Source organism: Ptiloglossa arizonensis, chromosome 4 (genome assembly GCF_051014685.1).
Source record: "Ptiloglossa arizonensis isolate GNS036 chromosome 4, iyPtiAriz1_principal, whole genome shotgun sequence".
Lineage (NCBI taxonomy): Eukaryota > Metazoa > Arthropoda > Insecta > Hymenoptera > Colletidae > Ptiloglossa > Ptiloglossa arizonensis.
Window position 1 is genome coordinate 25690588 of NC_135051.1, and position 20574 is coordinate 25711161.

At 37.8% G+C, this 20574-nt stretch overlaps 3 protein-coding genes across 4 annotated transcripts; 2 read left to right on the forward strand and 1 right to left on the reverse strand.

Moving 5' to 3' along the window:
• Positions 1 to 1126: 1126 nt before the first annotated feature.
• Positions 1127 to 14119, forward strand: LOC143145254 (uncharacterized). Of its 2 annotated transcripts, none has more exons than XM_076308450.1 (8): positions 1127 to 1286; positions 6930 to 7066; positions 7156 to 7280; positions 7801 to 7940; positions 9563 to 9774; positions 11022 to 11262; positions 12683 to 12924; positions 13160 to 14119. In XM_076308450.1, the coding sequence occupies exons 1-8, from the start codon at positions 1277 to 1279 to the stop codon at positions 13388 to 13390; spliced, it is 1338 nt and encodes a 445-aa protein (XP_076164565.1). In that variant the 5' UTR covers positions 1127 to 1276; the 3' UTR covers positions 13391 to 14119. The 2 variants fall into 2 exon arrangements, with proteins under 2 accessions (XP_076164565.1, XP_076164564.1); XM_076308449.1 differs by lacking the exon at positions 1127 to 1286 and adding an exon at positions 5472 to 5961.
• Positions 14120 to 14830: 711 nt separating this feature from the next.
• On the forward strand, positions 14831 to 18059 carry Mon1 (vacuolar fusion protein MON1 homolog). The gene is made up of 7 exons (XM_076308137.1): positions 14831 to 15394; positions 15624 to 15946; positions 16016 to 16259; positions 16365 to 16649; positions 16727 to 16917; positions 17018 to 17120; positions 17192 to 18059. Exons 1-7 carry the CDS (start codon positions 15122 to 15124, stop codon positions 17330 to 17332), a joined length of 1560 nt encoding a protein of 519 aa, XP_076164252.1. The 5' UTR covers positions 14831 to 15121; the 3' UTR covers positions 17333 to 18059.
• Positions 15279 to 19644, reverse strand: Prp38 (pre-mRNA processing factor 38). The gene is made up of 3 exons (XM_076308139.1): positions 19188 to 19644; positions 18605 to 18972; positions 15279 to 18531 (listed from the first exon to the last, which is right to left on the reverse strand). The coding sequence occupies exons 1-3, from the start codon at positions 19349 to 19351 to the stop codon at positions 18158 to 18160; spliced, it is 906 nt and encodes a 301-aa protein (XP_076164254.1). The 5' UTR covers positions 19352 to 19644; the 3' UTR covers positions 15279 to 18157.
• Between the last annotated feature and the right edge of the window lie 930 nt (positions 19645 to 20574).

The following is a 20574-nucleotide window of genomic DNA, read 5'->3' on the forward strand; positions in this document are numbered from 1 at the left end:
TGTGACTCGAAAAACGAGTAGGGCTCGCAAATCCTTGTTTCGTATTTGTAAGGATATATAGCATCTTTACATTTTATTTAGCTCGAAAGGTACAAACAATTATCTTGTAATGTTATTTCTTAATAATCGTTATTTGTCAAGATACGTGATACTGCATCTCAAACAATCCTGGATAATCTTACAAGGTAATATAATCTGCAATTGATTCTATGGCGCCTACGTATTCCAAATGATTCATTCGAATCTTTACTACACAGTAACGTGTTATTGTTTAACGAGGTCACCAGAACTATGAGTCTATGAAATTATGTTTGCCGGCGACATAGACTTGACTGCAATTAACAGGACTAAAGACATCACACTTGGTTGCAGGTTTGTATAAACGTAATCACATTTGCTTGCCATTAAGTTATTACGTATTATCATAGTAAAGACGAGACAATATACATATAGTTCCTTAACGATTTGACGAGTATTTGTAACATCATTAATAATTCCAACGTAATGGAAGTAATGTATAGTCAGTTCAGATTACGTATATTATGAATCAATAGTTTATCGTACTGACTTATAGTTAGTGAATTATGTATTTTTATAATTTCACGCGGTAAATAGAGATATTAATTATATAATATTTATAATATTATATACGTCCGTTAATACGTTGTTAATACATATCTTACTTATGGTGATACACAGCTGTTCTACCATAATTGAAAAATGAATTGCATTTCGGCGAATCAGTTACGTGAATCATTCGCATCAAGTTTCTTTGAACTATGCATTTATTATGTCTAGTTATAAATATCATAGCAAGAACTGTTTATTGCTCATATTTATTTCAGTACATTAGGTATCGTGTAATTGCTTAAAATATTTAAACGTTACTTAAATATAGTTACACAAAACTTTCATTTTATTTTATAATCGTTGTAAAGTAGACACTTATGTATTTATAACGAACATTTTACTTACTAAAAATATATATATGTATCTGTCGGATATTATATCAAAATTTTGTTTCAATTGTTTCGAGTTTGAAGATAAATCTGCATTAATAAGTTGTGACTCACCATTTGCTTAATTATCGCTTGCAAATTGCCGGCGATGCCGGCGTTGCAGTTTCAGGATTCACAGTGCGCATGCGTGCACGGACCGTCTTCGTAAAGCGTCAAAAGGAAGCTTTGCGTCGCAGTACGAATCCAGTCTTTGAAGTGCGCTCTTCGATTACTGTTTGTGTTAAGGATTTTACTTATTGTCGCTTAGGAAAGGCAGCATGGCTATCTGTGAGTACACCTTTTTTTAAATAACGAGCAGAATTTACATTGTTAAATTATTTTTTGGTTAGTTAGCTACTAGCATTTCGATACCAGAATTTATAAAACGTATATGTATATATATAAATAACATAATTTAATTTTCTATGATGGTATTGAAGAAAAAGTAATGCTAGAAATAGTTATAGAAATTATCAATATAAATGTTATTCGATATACATATCCACACTAAGGAAACTAATTCGAACGAATACAGTGTTAACCATAAAAGTATCAAAACGTGACACACATGTACGAACTGTAGCTTAATCTTTGTCCTCTACGTATTTTGATACGGAAAATTTTTAAATATTCCAATGCGTGTGTTTATAAATTATATAGTACTTACGCGTAATAAGTTTTCAATCTCTGGTATTCTTTATTTGAACATTTTTCATATATACGTAACATTGTTAATCATGGTTTTCTAGATACACAATTATTTATAGCAAATGACCTGTAAGTAAGCTGTGCTGTATTAATGGATGAGAATGTCTAATATTTTAGAGAAGGGAACCACAGCCGAGAATTCCTTGCGTGACTTTCTCGGAACTACGTCTATATTTATCGGTCGGATTTGATATTGAATTCAATTCCAGGACACGTAGGTATAAGTCTGAACAAAGCAGATGAAGCGTAACCTGGCATTATACTCTTTCCTCTGTTATTTTGCATACTTTACGTAATATTATTTCCCGTATCTTGCTCATCCATTTTACCGTCTTCTCAAACTTCTTTCGTTCCTGCTTTCTCGCGATTAAACTTTTACGGAACAACGTATACAACGAATGTTCGAGAATATTGATCGGTGCGGACGAGATTTCCGATAGATCGTGTGTTAACAATTAATTCATAGGAAGTGGCAGAAAAACAATGTGTTTTATCCGAGGATGCTTCGGTGAACGCTTTCTTTTCTAGTTACAGCTAAATATAGTGGACAGGTGCGGCTATGCCGGTTTGACAAGCCGGCCGGCCGGCTTTCTTAGCCATGATGCGATTTCACGAAACTATCTTCGTGCAACTTCGACCGAAGTCTTGGAGGCGCATTCGATCAACGAACAATTCTATAAAAAAATCTATTTTTATATTCTCGACGTAGAATGTTAATTAAACTCAAATTACGGAGAAAAGTAATAGAATCAATGATGAAATTTTCTAAAGCTGTTATTCACTCGCATTACAACCTATAGGAGGCGTATCGAAGTAATCGAAAAGAACAAAAATAGTAACGATATCGATCGGAATTCTTCGACGCAAAGTATTTTGCAATCTATTTTATAAACTCGAAAACAAATGGTCACTCGTGTGCAATAGATCGCGAAAGAATTTGAATATTCCCAACGAATTTCAAGATAGTGTAGATAGTAAAAGTGTCACGGCATTTGAAACTCACTGTTTCTTTGTTAACGGTACCGTTGCAGATAGCAATCGTGAACGTTGCGTTACTCGAGTCTTTCAAACTTCTCGAGAACGAGAGTTGCATTGCTGGACAAACAACGGTAGTCTCGAACGATCTCTGCCCTTTTGGAAGAATCTTAATTTTCACAATTACGGTATTACATCATTTCAACAAGATTTCTTGTGCAACACGACTTCCAAATTGTTTCGCAGGATCTGTCGTCTTCTTTCTGGAATCTCGGTCGCGATCAACTGAGATTTAACCCGTTGCTAGGTCGACGTTCACCATACTCTCTACGCCACACGTTCGCTATTCCGTTCGTCATTTCTCCTTTAAAATCGAAGTTTTAACTATCAATTCTATCAACGAATTTCAGTACACAATTTTTAATTGCTACAGTTACATTATCTAGCATACCTATAGTATATAATAATATAGTATAATATCCCATGTAATATTATTCTCTAATCGAATTCACTACGAATGAAACAATATTTGTGCACCAATTAATCGGTGTTCGACAGTAGTTTCTTCAGTTTCAGTACCTTCACCGGGCCACCGACCGTGATACATCCACCTTGCTAAGCAAAAAGAATACAGTTGCCATGCGAGGTCAATGACAGCGTGACACGAATGGCTAGTAGGCTTAACACGTTAGTGTAGCGTCGATCCGCAGGGACCGACGGTAAACTTTTCATTTAGGTCCCTAAGGATCGACAATAAACATTTCGTTTAGACGGTGGTGGTCCGTAAGAAGCGACAGTATCAAAGTTAAAATATAAGCGTTGCAATTAATTTCATATAGAAAGATATGCGTCCACTTCCTTGATGAATCTTATTCGAGATTTTAATATCTCTTTGTTCGAATCTCTTTGCTCAAACGATCTTCGCTCTTTGTCTTTTTTTAACCGATCCTGATCTTTGGATAGACGTCTTTTTACCCGTACTTCGCATACTTTTGCATCGACTGTGCCATTCTCATACCCCCAAAACGGAAATTGAAACAAAATCGTGTTATCTTCTTTCACCGTTACACCGGCACGCGGATCAACAAAGAGCAAAATCAACTCCGCGCTCAACGTGTTAATAGACTCGTGATCGTCCAACTATCGGCAGCCGTTTCTCTCGCGATTAATTAACACGAGCCCATTAAGCGTGGACAGCTACATAGAAGTTTGCCGTGCTCGCCTTAAATAACCGAACTACCTGTTGCCATAATTGTTCCTACGTGCGTTTATTCGAGCAAGATTACTTTCGAGTATCCCGTTAACAAGATACACCACTACATATATATATACACACGATAGTGGAATGTCGTGAATGGTGAAACGAAATAACCAACGGCGCTCATCGTTGCGCAATGGGAAATTGACTCAATGGCTCTAATTTTCGCATTGTTATGTTAATTGCGAGCGTAACACAGTTCGTAGGAATAGAGGTCCGGTCTAATCAATTTGTCGCGCGGTATTAACGTTATGGCGCCGATTGCGATCCACGTTGCCCACATTTTTGCGCATTACAAAAACCGGAGATTACCGATAATAGCGACGAACGACCGTTAAAGTCGGTGTTCGGTTCTCGTCGCTCGTTGCGGAAAGTCGTTAAAAACTTCGAATAGATCGAAAACATCGGAGATAGGTCGAAGTAGACGTCGCAAAGGAACTCGTCCCATTTCCCCACCGACGCAATGTAAAGTCCAGCCGCGGTTCGACTTCCTATTGGTTGTATTCTACCAATCGGAAACCAGAACCCGTCTCCGGCGTCTCGCGTCCTATTTTTAGTATCGCGAACGAGTTGTTTCGCCTGCGATAGAGGGACCCTTAATCGTTGCTCGACCCTATTCCACGTTGCTTGTATTTCCACGTATCGCCCGTGCGTGACCTTGATCGTTATTGCGTCGTATTCTTCGTGAAAATAAACACTTGTACCGCTTTTGTTCGTAACTACACGCTTCAAGTTTTTATCGATTTGAATCACTGTCCGCAGTACCGTTGGATGAAATAATCGGCATAGAAATACCAATGACGTCGATTCGATGACGTTCTTAACCTCGACCCGGTGCTGCTTTCTATTATCCTTCATCTCTTATCCCGGTGAAATGCTAACCAAGAAATGAACGTATTCACGGAATCCGTTTCTTGCTCGCGGCCAATCTACGACGTGCACAATCGTTACGTAGCTGTATGATGACTTTTCGGGATTCTAATAGAGTCAACGTAATGCTTGACGTCATGTAGCTCAGATTGCGAACAACTCGTCCAAGGGGGTCCGTCAATTGTCGTCCCTCGTTGATTGGAAGCTTTCTTAGTTCGAAGCAATTATTCGATAGTTGCATTCATGAACGCATTGATGACGCGTCGAGACAATAATAATGTATAACGCGTAGTGTGGTCGATCGTCGAGGAATTGCTAACGGTTGATCTATTTTTGGTCTCGGGGGAAAAAATACCAATGAAACGATACTTCCTCGTAAGTGTTCGCGTTTGTTAACACAATGACCCCCGAATTATTAACGATTCTTTGGTTTGCGCGCGCTTGGACCTCGATGATGTCAGCGACTAACACACATACGCGACTTTCGTGACACAAGCCACTATTTATAAGCGTTGCTCAGCAAAACCTTGATACATGCATGCGTGTCGGTGTGACTGCCTCAATGACTAGTACCCTGCAAAAAGCAATCTTTCGTACATCGATCGTTGGGACGATCGTCGATTTTTCTCACGGATCGTTACGATCGTTGGCCAACGAGTGTACCGTGTTGTTCGAACGAGATTTGGTATTCGAGTTTTCAAAAGTGGTTGAACAATTTTCTTTCGCGAGAACGTAACGATAAATCGATGATACACACATACTTGGTGGTGGTCGGTGTCGGTTCACTGGCACAGCGAATCGATAAAATATCGATGTTCGTCGAATCGAGGCTGTGTTCACTTATCAAATAATTAGACATTAGATATCCTCGGTTAGGTTTATTATTTATTGCTCGAGTATAAGTTACGGTTAAGTGATAGAGTAACAGTGACTGGCGCAATACGTCGTAAGGTTAAAGATTCTTCGATGTTAACTATCGACAGTGTATAATCGCTATTGGACGAGTGTTACGAGTTTTGTGAAATAGAATGACCAGTTTTTATCAGCAAGTTCTACCGAAGAATTTTTTACTGAAAGCGTTCGTGTTGACGTTGATTTTTATTTTCACGGATTTGGGCTCACAGTTACGCTCCTTGTTCCTCTCGTCTCCAGGTAAATAAAAAAAAAGTCGATGTTAATAGATTTTACTTATACCCTATATTTTATTCTTGGTGAATAAATCGAAAAATAATTTTCCATCGATTTAGAAATTGCTGGACTGGTCGTCGAATATTCCAAGTAGTATTCGTAACGATTTTTAGTCACTATTGGCATCGATAACGCGCAACTTGCACGAATAAAATAAGGTCTCTCGACGAGCACGATTTTTCCACGCGGAGAGTTGATTAGCTTCTTGAAAAACTCGTCTTTGGAACGACGTCCGGTGACCATGTCTGGATCATTAGAGACGATTTACTATCTGGTTGCGTAGCGCAATTACGGTGAGCACGGTGTATTGATTGATGCATTGTCCTGCATTGTCCTACTTTCGTTCTTTATAACGACTGGGCTGGCGTCTAGACGTCTGGACGCCTCGGAAGCTCTGACCCAATTTCACCACGTTGAAAATTATTCCGGTCGCACGGACTTCCGTGGTACCACCCTCTCACGTTGATAGGGGTGAAGTAGTCGTTGCGTAACTACCCCGCAGCGGGGTAGTTTTGACTTCGATCAAGATGATAAACGAAATAGCGTGCCGTGGATCTATTCACGGTGTATCACTCTGATATTTTCAACTTTAATATTGAACGTTATTCGCGCGATAAAATTATTTAAATCGTACTCGGTCGCGTAACCAACCGTGGAATTAAATAATAAAAAAAAAAAAATGGCAATTTAAAAAAGTTTCTTCCGAATGGTAGTCACCTGAAAGGTGAATATTGTTACAAATATTATCGAGTTGAATTTTAACGCTCGACGCAATACTACACCCTCGTAGGACACCTACTAGGACCTAGGAAAACGTAATAGAGATCACTGAAACATTCTCCGCGGAAATTAATTTTTTATTTTACACTATTAGGTATAGCTTGAACGGTTTCTCGATCAATACATCGAATGAATTTTTTCGCTCGTTTTAGCACTTTCCACCGAAGACAAATTGACGTACAAATTCTACCCGGTTGCAAGTGGACAGCTTCAGTTCCGGGTAAAGGCCTCCAACGATGCCCACGTCGCGCTCACCACGGGTCCTCAGGAGGGAGATCCGATGTACGAGGTGAGAAACATTGCAAACGAACGATATACAAATATTTTATCCGAATTCGTCGAATCCCCTTTTCAAAAATTCCACAAACCTTCCACCAGGTTTTCATCGGTGGTTGGAGCAACAGCAAGTCCGTGATCCGTAAGAACAGAAGCAAACCGGATGTCGCGGAGGCGGACACACCCGGTATCCTGAGCGGCGACGATTTTCGCGGATTTTGGATCAGGTGAATTGGAAACGGGACTTTAAACGTTATCAGCAACGACCACAGCCTCTGCATAGCAGTTGAACGCGCTTTACCCAGCGTTGAAGTCTCCTGGACAGCGCGATGCAATTTCTTCATTTTATTTCCCCTTTTTCGTTCAACGCTAGAACCATCGAAGCGATCAATTTTTCACTTGTTTGAAACTTCTCTTTAAAATTACTCGATTATTGACTGTGCCTTGCCTTCGATATTCATGGATGATTATCAAAATAGACGACTAATGGTACTCGTAAATTAATTTGCCCTTTAATGCAAATAGTATTACATTCACTATCGGTGGTTCTACCGTTAAAATTCGTAAAGATCTCGTTAGAAGTGTACCACAGTAAAAGCTCTCAGAACTGTACCGATCGAATCGTTTAACAATTGAAAATATCCATTAACGATTGTTCAGTCGTCTCGATTGCCTCCAGAGTCTTCAACGAGGGGGATAAACGAATGCTATTGTTCGTAACGATATCTTTCTCGATGATCGTTTCAGGTGGGGCGACGGTGCCATTTCAGTAGGTAAAGAAGGTGAACCAAGCGCGTTCCTCACCTACACCGATTCAGAACCACTTGCAATCGGTCACTTTGGAGTATGCACCGGTTGGGGTGCTTCTGGCGAATGGCAGATCGAAGGTAAAACGTTCTCGTCGTTTTATTTTGCATCGTTACCGACCTAGAATTTAGAACGTACTTCAGAGATCGCCGCTTATCCAGTCCTCCGATACATTTCTACTATCCGATCGATGAAACGTCTGTACGCGATTCCGCGATAGGTAAAATATTTAACGTGACTGGTAAACAATTAAAAAATATCCAACGCGATCGTATTACCGATAAGTATTTTATTACACACGTTGGTTTTATCATTGTAGAACCCAGGCGTCCTTGCAAACATTGCGTATAACATCGGTTCTCAATTTATGCTATCGTCTAAGATTACCGGAGCGATTCATTAATATTATTTTGCGATTAATTCGGTAATCGATCAACAATGTTCTTCGATCTTGAATCGTTTCGACGATACGGTACGAAAATACCCAACGAGTAACCGATGGTATCTTTTTTCACTCCGACAGAAATTGATCGCTTCGTTCGTACACGAATATCAACGATAAGTCTAAATAAATTAATATGTGCATCGTGCAAAGTGATACTTGACCCGATTCTGTCCACCGGTTGATGTGCACGCGAATGTAAAGCAGTTGAGAACCGCTGGTATATGTTATTACAGTAGATAATATATTTCGATTCGAGAAGCATCGACACACTCTACCTTCAACTCGGCCCAATTTTTCCACGAGATACGCTTAGACTGTCGTTTACAATTTATTAATACAATCTTGTTCCTGGTACTTTATTGGATGTCGGATGGGACTCTACTAATGCATCGTCGTCCACACAGCCATATGTGTCGGTGATCACGACCGTTGTACGTATAGTATAAGGCTGAAAGACGTAGTTGCATCCTGTTCCTTTAGATATTTTAGCTTTTTGCTCGAGTACGTTTGATTTTACCCAAGCACGTTTTCCCTTTTACCGTGAAAGGTGTCCAATTAAAAGTGTCCACATTTAAAGACTTTTCCTCGTCGAGTACAACGTGTATTTTCCAGTTCATCCAAGGAAACACTAATACGACAACCTAGGTATCTTACATCGACACTGGAACTACCAAAGGTGGTCAGTTCGACCTTTTCCGAACTTCTTTTTAAAATCGCTCGATTATCGACGGTACCTTTGCCCACGATGTTCGAGAACAATTGTTAAAATAGCTTGTAAATCTGATCCGATACGAATAAGATTACGTTCGGTATCCGTATTCCCGGTGTCGATTAACTTCGTAACGAGACAATTGAAGAAGAACAATTTGAATTCGCACACAGATCGTTTGCGGAACTAAATGGACATTTTAATTGGACACCGTTCAATTTCAAGGAAACGCACATACGTGCACCAGTAGCAATCTCTGTAGCACGTAGACACGCTTATCTCGCTTCAGACCGATCGAGAAATCAATGTTTGTCCCACCGAAGGCGATCGTAATTTTTGGAATTCGCTCCGCGGTTCGCTAGATGGAAAACAAACGTGTAAATAGGGGGAGAACGTTGCGGTGAATTGTCGAAACGATCACCAAAGGTTTAGGGATAGGAAGAGAAGAGAGTCGAGAGAAACAGGCTCACCAAGGAGTCGCTCGAGCTACATGGAGCACACCGTGCGCGGCAAAGTATTGATTTTCGAATTTCTTTGACTCCCACAAGGATACGGCACCGTATTGACGCGGGACGAGTTAACCTACAAGTTTCATAACGTGCGAGGTGGCTCGGTTCTCGTCGAGGTGAGGGCCAAGAGTAACGCACACATTGCCCTGACCAAACAAAAAGGCGAATCGAGTCCAATGTACGAAATCATGCTCGGGGGATGGGAGAACACGGGGTCGTGCATCAGATACGATCGCAAACAGCCCGATAAGGTTCGAAATCGACGAAACTTGAAACCGTTTCGTTCCTTTGATCCTTCGTCCCTGGAAACTCGAGTAGCTTTCAACCCCTCGACTGGTACGGGCGGAGTCCATGCGACCTACATTGTTCGAAGCGTATACGGGTGGTTGTATTGCATTCGTCTTTGGGAAAGTTTAATCTTGAAACGTTCTTACTTCGATCACAGTGTACAGTCGTGGCGAAAATTTCGTTGGAGAAAGAGTTCAGGTTAAGAGAATCGTACGGTAAAGGAATTCCAACGTGGAGGAATTCTACGGTAAGGAAAAGTTCAGCTTAGAGAAATTTTGGAGTGAGAATATTTTACGGTGAGGAATTTTTTATTTGGAAATATTATACGGCAATGGAACGTGGAAAAATTCTAGCGCAATATTTTGCAGTAAAAAATGTTGAACATGGAAAAATTATACGATAAAGGAATTCCAACGTAGAAAAATTCTATAGTAATGAAAAGTCCGATTGAAAAAATTCCAGCGTAATATTTTACAGTAAAAAATATAAAACACGAAAAATTATACGGAGAAGGAATTCCAACGTGGAAAGATTCTGTGGTAACGTAAAGTCCAACTTGGAAGAATTCTAGCGTAAGAATATTTCACAGTAAAGAAATTCTATCGTAAACAAAATTCTAAGCTAAAAGAAAAAATACATCGGGTAAAAACTATATCGAATCCACTGAAAATCTTCCCTGAAAATCTTCCCTGAAAATCTCTCGAGTCTCCTGTATCTAACTACATAGTACCACAAACGAGAGGAAATACAAAAACGCAATGGGTCGTGAGAGACCCGAGAAACTCAATAAAAGTCCTCGAGACTGTTCAGGATTCACCAGAGCCACAAATTTGGCAAAGACAATTACTTTTTAGCCAACCCTGGCATCGAGCCAACTTGGTCAAACCGTACAATCAACCCATCCGTGATCCGTGAACAAAAATTCTCTCCACAATCGTCTAACAGAACTTTGGTATTTCGCCCTGCCAGTTCGGAGTGGTTCTCTTACAATAATTCCAATAACTGTACAATAATTACCAACACTTGAACGTTAAAAGTTTGCCAAGAATTCGAAAAAATACTACTCCCCCGTCTTGGTCGAGACCGTTCTTGAAAAGCTGGACGCATTGTTAGGGCACAAAGGGTTAAAGGAATCCGAGTACGAGTTTCCGGTAAGACGGAGGAGAGTTGTGTTTTCCCCACTCCTAAATGGCTGATTTTGCACCGACAGGTGCGCGTGAACACGCCAAACCTGCTGAACGAGTACGAGACCAAGAAGTTCACGATCTCTTGGCTCAGCGGCCTTATCAGGGTCAGGGCTGGTGACCATAACGGTCCTGTGATCATGGAATGGCAAGACCCGAAACCATTTGGTGTGAGCTACGTGGGTGTGCGTACTGGTTGGGGTGCAACCGGAAATTGGAAGCTTCGATTCGCACAGTACCCACCCCTTCCGGTTCCCGGTTCCAAACGTAATGCAATCTGTGCTGCGAAAAGGATTTGTAGTCTTCTATTCTCATTGGGAACTTTTATGTCTATTTTTTCATCTTGGATAGAGAATCGTTCATTTAACAATGGCGTCTAAAATTATCGAAAAAAGAACCAGTACCTTTGGTATAATTTGGTAGAGGTATTTTCTTAACCCTTCGAGTGCTACGGACACGTGCGTACGCGTCCGGAGGAACCTACCAATGTGAACTATAGTCGTTTTACATATTCGAAAATGATTTAATCGATATAATTACAATTATAAAACTTACTCGTACATTGTACGTTCGATCGACCGAGTTCACGTTACGAGAATATTCTCCGGTGTGTTGAATATTGTTCAGCGCTCGAAGGGTTGATCGTCACTTCGAGCATCGAAAGCTTGTTTGTTACTTCTTGGCCTCGATTGTCCTAACCAAGACCAAGAATCGTGCGTAATCACGAATCGAGGTAACACAGGATTCGAGGAATGTAAGAACGTACACAGTATCTTTGTTTGTTAAACAAACCTCGGCAACCAACGCGATAAAACAACAGTGGTGGTTGGTTTCTTCCACGAATCCCTCCTGTTATGCGATCCGTAGTTCCGCATTGTTCGAGTGTATGGTAATCGGTGTCAGCAATTGCTTCGCGAGGAAGTCTCTATATTTTCCATTTCCCATCTACGACTCTATTAGCGGATCTTGAGACGGTCGAGCAATAAAATTATCCTCGCTTGGTGATCGACGCACGTGTTGAGTCCATCATGAATACGTTGAAACCTTCGAGAACCTAATCTTGCGTGAATTTCTTGGTCACGGGCATTATCCCATCGGAACGGTTAGGGGAGACAGCGGCTAATCGAATTGGGTCCTGTTGTCATTGTTTTTCTTTTTCTTTTTCTTTTTTTTTTATTTGTCACGAGTACTAACAGCACGTACACGGTTTCTTTGGCATCAGTGTGGTCTAACATCCAGCATGTTGCATCCAGTCTGTCCGAAGGTCATCCGCTATCTCACGCAAGCACAATACCATTTATTTTAAAACGTCCTCAGCTATTGATTTATTATGTATTCCTTATCGGGACATTCATCACCGTGTTTGTTAACGAATTATCGAACTGTCGAAGCATCGAATTATGAGTATTTTTTTCTTCTTTTTTTTTCAAACACCGGTGCATGAAAGGAAATATCGCTTATGTCATCCGAAAGATTCGATTCGATTCGATCCGATGATGGCATACATAAAACAATTATTCATTGAGGAAAACATTCCTCGAGTTGTTATTCTTCTGCTGTTCTGTCTTATCGATTTTTATTTTCTCTTGTTTTTCGCCCGAAAATAACCCGTTTGCATAAACGAATAACAGAGAGGTAACGATGACGGAGAGTATATTTATTTAACGTTTGTTTTACCTGTTTGTAGATACGAATCCATCGGCCCCTCCGCCACCTGTGCAAGGTTTGGAAATGGGAGACGTCTGCTGGTGCGACGCGTCAGGTGGATTGGTACCTCCGGAGGCCGTAGAAGGTGGAAGAGACGAGGAGACCTTGTATGTGGGCAGAGCTTATCACGAGGGTGCCCTTTTGCCCGGTAAAGTGAAGCCTGGTCACTCCGTCTGCTATGTGGCTTGGGGTGGTCAGGAGCATGGAAAGACTGATTACCAGGTAATGAGCACAAAGTCTCACAATTTGTCGATGAAACAATTTCTATTAAGACATCTCGTGTACCTAATACAGACCTAGTACAGACAATGTCTATTAAAACATCTCATGTACCTAATACAGACCTAACATTTGGAAGTTGATTGTCAGAATTACACAGGAAGAGTAACTTGTAAAAATTCTATTCTATCTGGAAAAATATTGCAGAGGATTAAGACCATCTGTTTCTCTTTTGCAGGTTCTCTGTGCTTGTAATCCAAAATGGGTACCGATCTCCGGTAGCAACATTCCACCTAACGCGATTCCCGGCGGTGAAACCGAAGACGGAGAAGCGCTCTACGTCGGTCGCGTGTATCACGAGGACACATTGACGATCGGCAAGGTGCAACCGTCTCACGGCGTTTGTTATATACCGTTCGCGGGTGCTGAGGTCGCCTTTCCCGAATACGAGATCATGGTTTCACAATAATCGACGAAAAATCACACAGCGCGCGTGAAATCAGAATCGAGAGTTTGCCCTGACTCGTCGATGAATCCTCCTAATCGCTTAAAATGACCTAATTTCTATTATTAGAACGCATTGAACACAAAAATTTAGAAGGCTGTGTCGAGGTGCCCATAATGGAACGGGTATTACATACACGTACTAACATGCTTTTCCTGGCGAAAATCCGTCCCTGTGGTAAAAGTGAATCGAAATACTTGCGATGGATAACTATTATTTATTCGAATTGACGAATCTCAATCATTTACAGAGAGAAGGGGGATGGGATAATGTAAAATTCTGAGAATCTCATATGTGTGTAAACTAGTCCAGTTACGAGTGGGCGTATTTTGATTCACGTTCATCGACCAGTCAGGTGTACAACGAGGTATATTTGTTTATAATATATATTATATATATATATACCAGAGATCGCAATTGAAATCATGATGTATAAGCGCAAATCAAACTGGCAATACATGTAGTTAAGTTATGTATTTTAATTACTTACGGCTAACTCCAGTTTGAGCATTTATGCCGTTTGAGCAATTGTTGCCTTTAACTCGTCCATGTTCGAACGACAGCATCGCAAAAATATATGTATTTGACAGCTACATAGTTTTTTAATGCACGAAAATTGTTCGCTTTCTTAAGATCGTTATTTTTAGATTCCTGTATTGTTACGAAAGAAGAAATAAATACTTCCAAACGAAACGCTAATTGTTTTCAATCTTACGCCACTGATTATCACGTGGAAGCAGTGTTAGAAATGAATCGTTACTTAATAAATACGTATCGTATTTTATGACAATTTATGAGTACAGTTTTATATAATATGCAAAATACTGATTACATCATGGAACTGCAGATAGATTTTATTTCGCGTCACTCTTCAAGGCGTACTGAACGTACACACGTACTGAAATTTATTCTCAAAATGAATTGATACATGTTTAATAAATAATAATTAATTATTTGAATCAATAATCTAAATTTGATGAAAATTAAATAGTGTCACCATCTAGTGGCGAAAGAGCCGAACTACCTTTGAACCTTTAAAAAGCGCCGCCGACGGCAAAACGGCCAAGTTTGTTGAGAAATAGTTCCCAATTTTGCTCTTAGATTACACTCTCAACAAGTCCTACATTAATCGCAGATGCCATCTAGCAGTAATATTGGGAATTATTTCTCGACAAACTTGGCCGTTTTGCCGCCGCTGGCGCTTTTTAAAGGTTCAAAAGTAGTTCGGTCCGTTCACCACTAGATGGCTAGACCATTTCACTGACATTTTCTTTAAAGATTATCAGTTTGAAAATTAAATTATTATTTAGTAAATATGAATGTTTGCGTTTTGAGAGGAAATTTTGGTAAGTGCAAACTAAACACGACGAGTACTATGAAATCAGAATTGTCAGCACTTCCACTATATTATATTTTTTTCCATGCATTTTTGGTGAAATGAGTCAGCACATCACAGGCGACGATCCAATCTCTAACACAGAGGCCAATGACCAGCCCAAAGCACAACGAATCAGTTAATTCTAGTGATTTTTTTCGATATGTTTACCATAGTTACACTGCTCGCCGATTTACTGTTCTGTTTCGATAAGCCGGATCGCAACAATGGCGACCAATCCGTCATGGCCTGCCATTAAATGTCATTTGGAAGAGGAAATTTTAAATTAGTGGTAGATTGAAAGTGTTTTATTTATAAAAATGGCGACGAAAGAGGCTTCTACTATAGACGATGGTATCGTTGAACCCGGTATTGAGCCAGGTGCCTCCGCAGAAACAATGCTTGTTACAACTGATAGTTTCGAGGAGTACGAGCAAGAAATGAGTAGCAGCATCGACGATAGACACATGAAAGAAAGCACAACGAGTACCATCTCAGAGATTCAAGAAGACGTGCAAGACATTCCCGCAACATCCACCAAAACTAGTCCACGGGATCTTCAGAAAACAGCTCCTGTCTATGATTCTGAAATAGTATGTTTCATAACCTCTTCCTCAAAGGATACTCTGGATATATTTAATTTGGACAACAATTGTATTAAATTAAAATGGCGACGATTGTTCACGAAACTCCTTACAGGAGGAAACTGATTCTTGTAAAAATCTACAGAACAAATATTATTACTCATTTTAATTTATTTATGTATTTCAATTTGCTAAATGAGTCTCTTTTATTTCATTTAACAGAGCTTGTATATTTCAGGAGGATGCCACACATCAATTAGGTCAAAGTAGTTTAGATTCTGATCCGTTACGTTGTAAGAAATGGCTGGCACAAAGAAAACATATATTTATACTGAGCCAAGCAGGAAAACCCATATATTCTAGATACAGTTCAGAAGATAAATTAGTCACGGTTATGGGTGTCATGCAGGCTCTAGTTTCGTTTGTCCAAGCTGGCAGTGATATGATTAGATCTGTACATGCAGGAGATACTAATTTTGTATTTGTTGTCAAAGGTCCATTAATCTTAGTTGCAGTTTCTAAAACGCTCGAAAGTGTACCTCAACTTACATTGCAGTTAACGTATGTATACTCTAATGAAATAAATGAGTTTATTTAGTTGTATTCAAGTATAATCTTGTTTTATTATAGGTATGTATATAATCAAATAGTTTCTGTGTTAACACAATCACAGTTAATTGGAGTATATGATCGACGTAGGAATTTTGATTTACGAAGATTGTTAAGTGGTAGTGAAAGATTGATAGATCACCTATTAAATTTTATGGATAGAGAACCGGCATTCTTTCTAGGAGCTATCAAATGCTTACCATTATTTCCTTCAATGAGAAGTTCTATAACTCAAACTATCATTCAGACATGCTGTAAAATTAAGGTACTACATTTCTAAAATATACTAAAACCTTACAATGTTTATTATTGCAGCAATTATTGCACATTTCTGAAATTATATTAATAAGATGTATTTGATATTTTTCAGAATCTAGTGTTTGCAATTCTTCTAGCTAATAATCAGTTAGTAACATTAGTCAGAATGAACAAATTTTTTTTACATCCTGCAGATTTGCACATAATACAAAATTTGGTTGACAGTTCAGAATCACTTAAAACAGCTGAGAGCTGGACACCAATATGTTTACCAAAATTTGATGCCAATGGTTATATGCATGGACATGTATCATATTTAGCTATGGATTGTCAAGCATGCTTACTGTTGCTAACGGTCGACAGAAATGTATTTTTTTTACTTTCTGAAGCAAGACAAGTGGGTTATTTAATATAAAACTTTGTAAAGTATTAACAAACGTTAATAATGAAAATACTAAGCATTTTTGTGTTTAGAAAATCGTAGAAAAATTGAGACGAACAAATTGTTTCGAAGCAATAAATGAATCTATGTATAACTCGCCAATTACGACTGCTGACATTGGATTGCCGAAAATGCGCCATGTCTTGTACAAATGTAGAAGTACAGCACAGTTTTGGAGTCCTGAACTTCAACCTCCATATACAACGGACAAAGAAAAAGAACGGTTGGTACATTAAAATCCCTTAAAAATTCTGTTATTAAAAACATATGAAAAGTAGTATAATGATAAACAATTCCCGAATATGCCTATTTGTTATCCACAGATTACTGGGACTTTATCAGTGTTTACATCATAGGCTACATGCTCCGAATCTACCACTAAAACTTATATTTCAGCAATTAGATAAGGAGACCATGTTAGCATGGGTAAGTTACAATATACATATTAAAAGATACTAAAATAAGTATTATTAAATTCACTTAAATACATTTTTTAGGTAACAGTAGGTTTTGAACTGTATGCTACATTTGAGCCACTTGTAACAAAGCCTGATGCCATTGAGGCAGTGAATAAATTGTTAAAATGGATTAAAAAAGAAGAAGAAAGATTATTTATTTTAAATTCGCCAACATTTTAAAAGCCGATGTAATCAGTAATATTTTAAAGAGTTATTCATCAAACGAATATTATTTAAAAACATGCAGTGCATTGTTTGACAACAGTTTATATGGATTTTATGAATAATAATAATTTGTTAATAGCAAAGAAAAACTGCATCAACAGTGGGTGCATTCATGTTTTTTCTTATGCATTGATACTATACTTTTGCTCATTATTTTTAACTATGAAAAGTACTGTGAAATAAGTTTCATATGTGAAAATGTATATATTTAAAGACGTTACGCATGTAATCACATGGATTACAGTTATAGACACGCTACGACATTCTCAACTTACTTAATTACATGGTGCTTGAGAAAATTTGTCATTGTATTGTTGAGAAGGGAATACTCCGAGGCATCTTTCTATATCGCTTAAAAAATATATCGTCGAAACATTTATTTGTTAACAATTGCAATGATAAATATTCTCTACTATTTTTGTAAATAATCCTAAAAGTAACGGTCACCGTATCGTAATCTTGTTAAGTCGAAAAAACAATTCCAGTGTGAATGAATAGCATGTTATAGAAAACAAATATTGTTACTTGGAACACATCAATTTACGGGTACTATAAGCTACTATGTAGCGTTTGTATCAATGTATACTTATAATTTTAATATAAAACTATTCTCTGTAAATGTTGCACACTTCTGTTAATTGTGACTGAAGTGTAGTAAACGCTATAAAAAATTCAAGACTTGTATCATCTTAAACTTCTTATTCAATCGATAACCGTAAATTTCTATTATTACATCTTGTACAAAAAGTTTTTAAAAATTTTTAATTTTGAGTTTTCGATTCAATGTCTAGTTCTATCACGTTCTCGCCTTCGATCCCGATCCCTATCCCTATCTCTATCTCTATCATCTCTTCTGTGACGATCCTTATCTCTGTCTTTTTCCTTATGCGATGACGAATGACTTTTCGGTGATTTACTCCGTTTACGTTCTCGTCTGTCTCTATCCCTGTCTCTACTCCTTGATCTCTGTTTTTCCCTGTCAGATTTTTTGTCAGAACGTGAATGCCTTTTGTCTCTGTCTCTGTGACGATCCCTGTCTCTGTCATGGTCATCTGTTCTCTTACGAGTGTCTTCCTTAACAGGGGGTATATCTTCATCTTCCGATGTTTCTATTCCTTCATCCATGTCATCCTCTAATGCTGATATCTTTGCCTCTGTTATAGATACATTAGTACTTAAATATTTTTTTCTCATTTACTTATATTCATGTAAGAGAAAAACACTCACCTAACTCGTTGTTTTCTTCAAGGACATGCCTTTTTTGTATCCTTGGTAGAATAACATCACACGATCTTTCTTCTCTTAAGAGTTCATCTATAAACTCATCCATGTGAATCAACTCAAATTTACCTTGTTTACTTTGCTTTCTCAGTTTCCTATTGTCATTAAATAATGGTTCCAAATATTTATAACAATCTAAAGACGATCCTGTTAATCTCATATATAATGCTCCTAATGCACGAACGTATTTAAATTCCTCATTTTTTATAAATTCTACTATGATATCCTTCTCAGGTTGTATTTGAAGCATTTTTAGTATAAGACAAAGAAATGGTGTTGGTTTCACATTTCCACCATACACACCACCTATAAACCTAAAATACAACTCATTTTCTATGAGACAGTTAAATATACGTTTGTTTATGTTTGTAATAGGTTATGTTTTAATACAAAAATTAAAAAATTATGCGTGCGTGTGTATCAGAAGTTCATAACTAAACACGCGTAAGAAATAAATATATTTAAACAATATATGGAAAAATATCTTACTTAGCAAAAGATATAAATTGAACGATAAGTATTTACTAACCTCAATTCCATAGCTTTGTCGACTAAAAGCTCCGCAGTTAAAGCAAAACATTCTTCCTTCCAATATTTAGAATCATACACTCGAGATCTTATTATTTTCTCTACTAAATATTGAGGATTTGTTCCTCGAATAGATTTCGCGTCTTTTACAGTTCTATTTGCCATTTTTAAACCGCATTAATGTTAAAAATACTGTTTTTGAAAACTACTTGACATAGAATATATTTTATAGGGAATTTTTGTATTATACGATTTACACATTCCCCGTTTAAATATGAATATGAATCAAACATAAACATGTTTTTCCTTAAAACATTTTTGAAAAAATAATTCTATACTATCTAGATTATAAATGCCTCTATTGAAAATATGTTCAAATTGAAATTGTAAGTGATCGTAATTTTCTGAACAAGTTTAACTTTCAAATTTCTAGAAATTGGAGCAAGGAAAGTTGTATACTTTTACTTGAATGTAAACTTGTGCTATTCTTAAGGAACGTGTGTTAACATCTTAATGTAAAAATTATAAACCCTGTGCACAAAATTTTAAAACAACATCTGTAAAAAAACTAAATATATCTGCCAATCACAATCCTTTTAATGTTGATTTAACATTTAAAATGTAATAAAATCTATATCCAGGAAAAAATAAAGATATTAATGGTGAAAGAATTAAATTGATAACAAAATAAATAGATTAAGTTTGTTATATTATTCAAATATTAATAATACAATTATTATTGTTGATTTACCAAGGCCCATAAACTGAAGAGATAACGACAAAATTTAAGCATACAGTCGGTATTGTTATCGCGTCATCCCGAAAATGTGCAGAATGCTGTAACGCCCAAGGAACGAAGTCGCCTTACAACAAAATCAGAATTAATACATTACCGATTTTAGAATAATTTAAACAAAACAACAAATATGAAAACATGTATCAAATAAACTCGGAGATGCTGGAGCTTATTAAAAAGTACTCGTATTATACGAGCTAAATCATTAAACATCTTACAATAACAAAAAAAAATATTTTGTTCTTCATCCTCGATACATAAGAAGTGTACTGCGAAGCAAAGAAACCAGAGGTAGTTCACGATTGATTAGTCGAACGATGTGATGGGAATAAGATCTCAATGGCCTTGAGTGGCCAAATGAATTTGTTCCAATTGTGTTTGTTCATCCTAAGACAGATCCACGAAAGAAATAAAATTCACGTGTGCTCGAAATAAATCGGAGGGGGGGGGGGGTCAGGTTATCGAACTTTTAAAAATTATTTGCGAAATAAATATTTAGTAAACAAATCCTACAATATTTTCTTTTGTATCCTCCAGATATAAATTCTCCCGACTATTTCCAACAGTATGCTTATAATTCTGGTGAGATAGC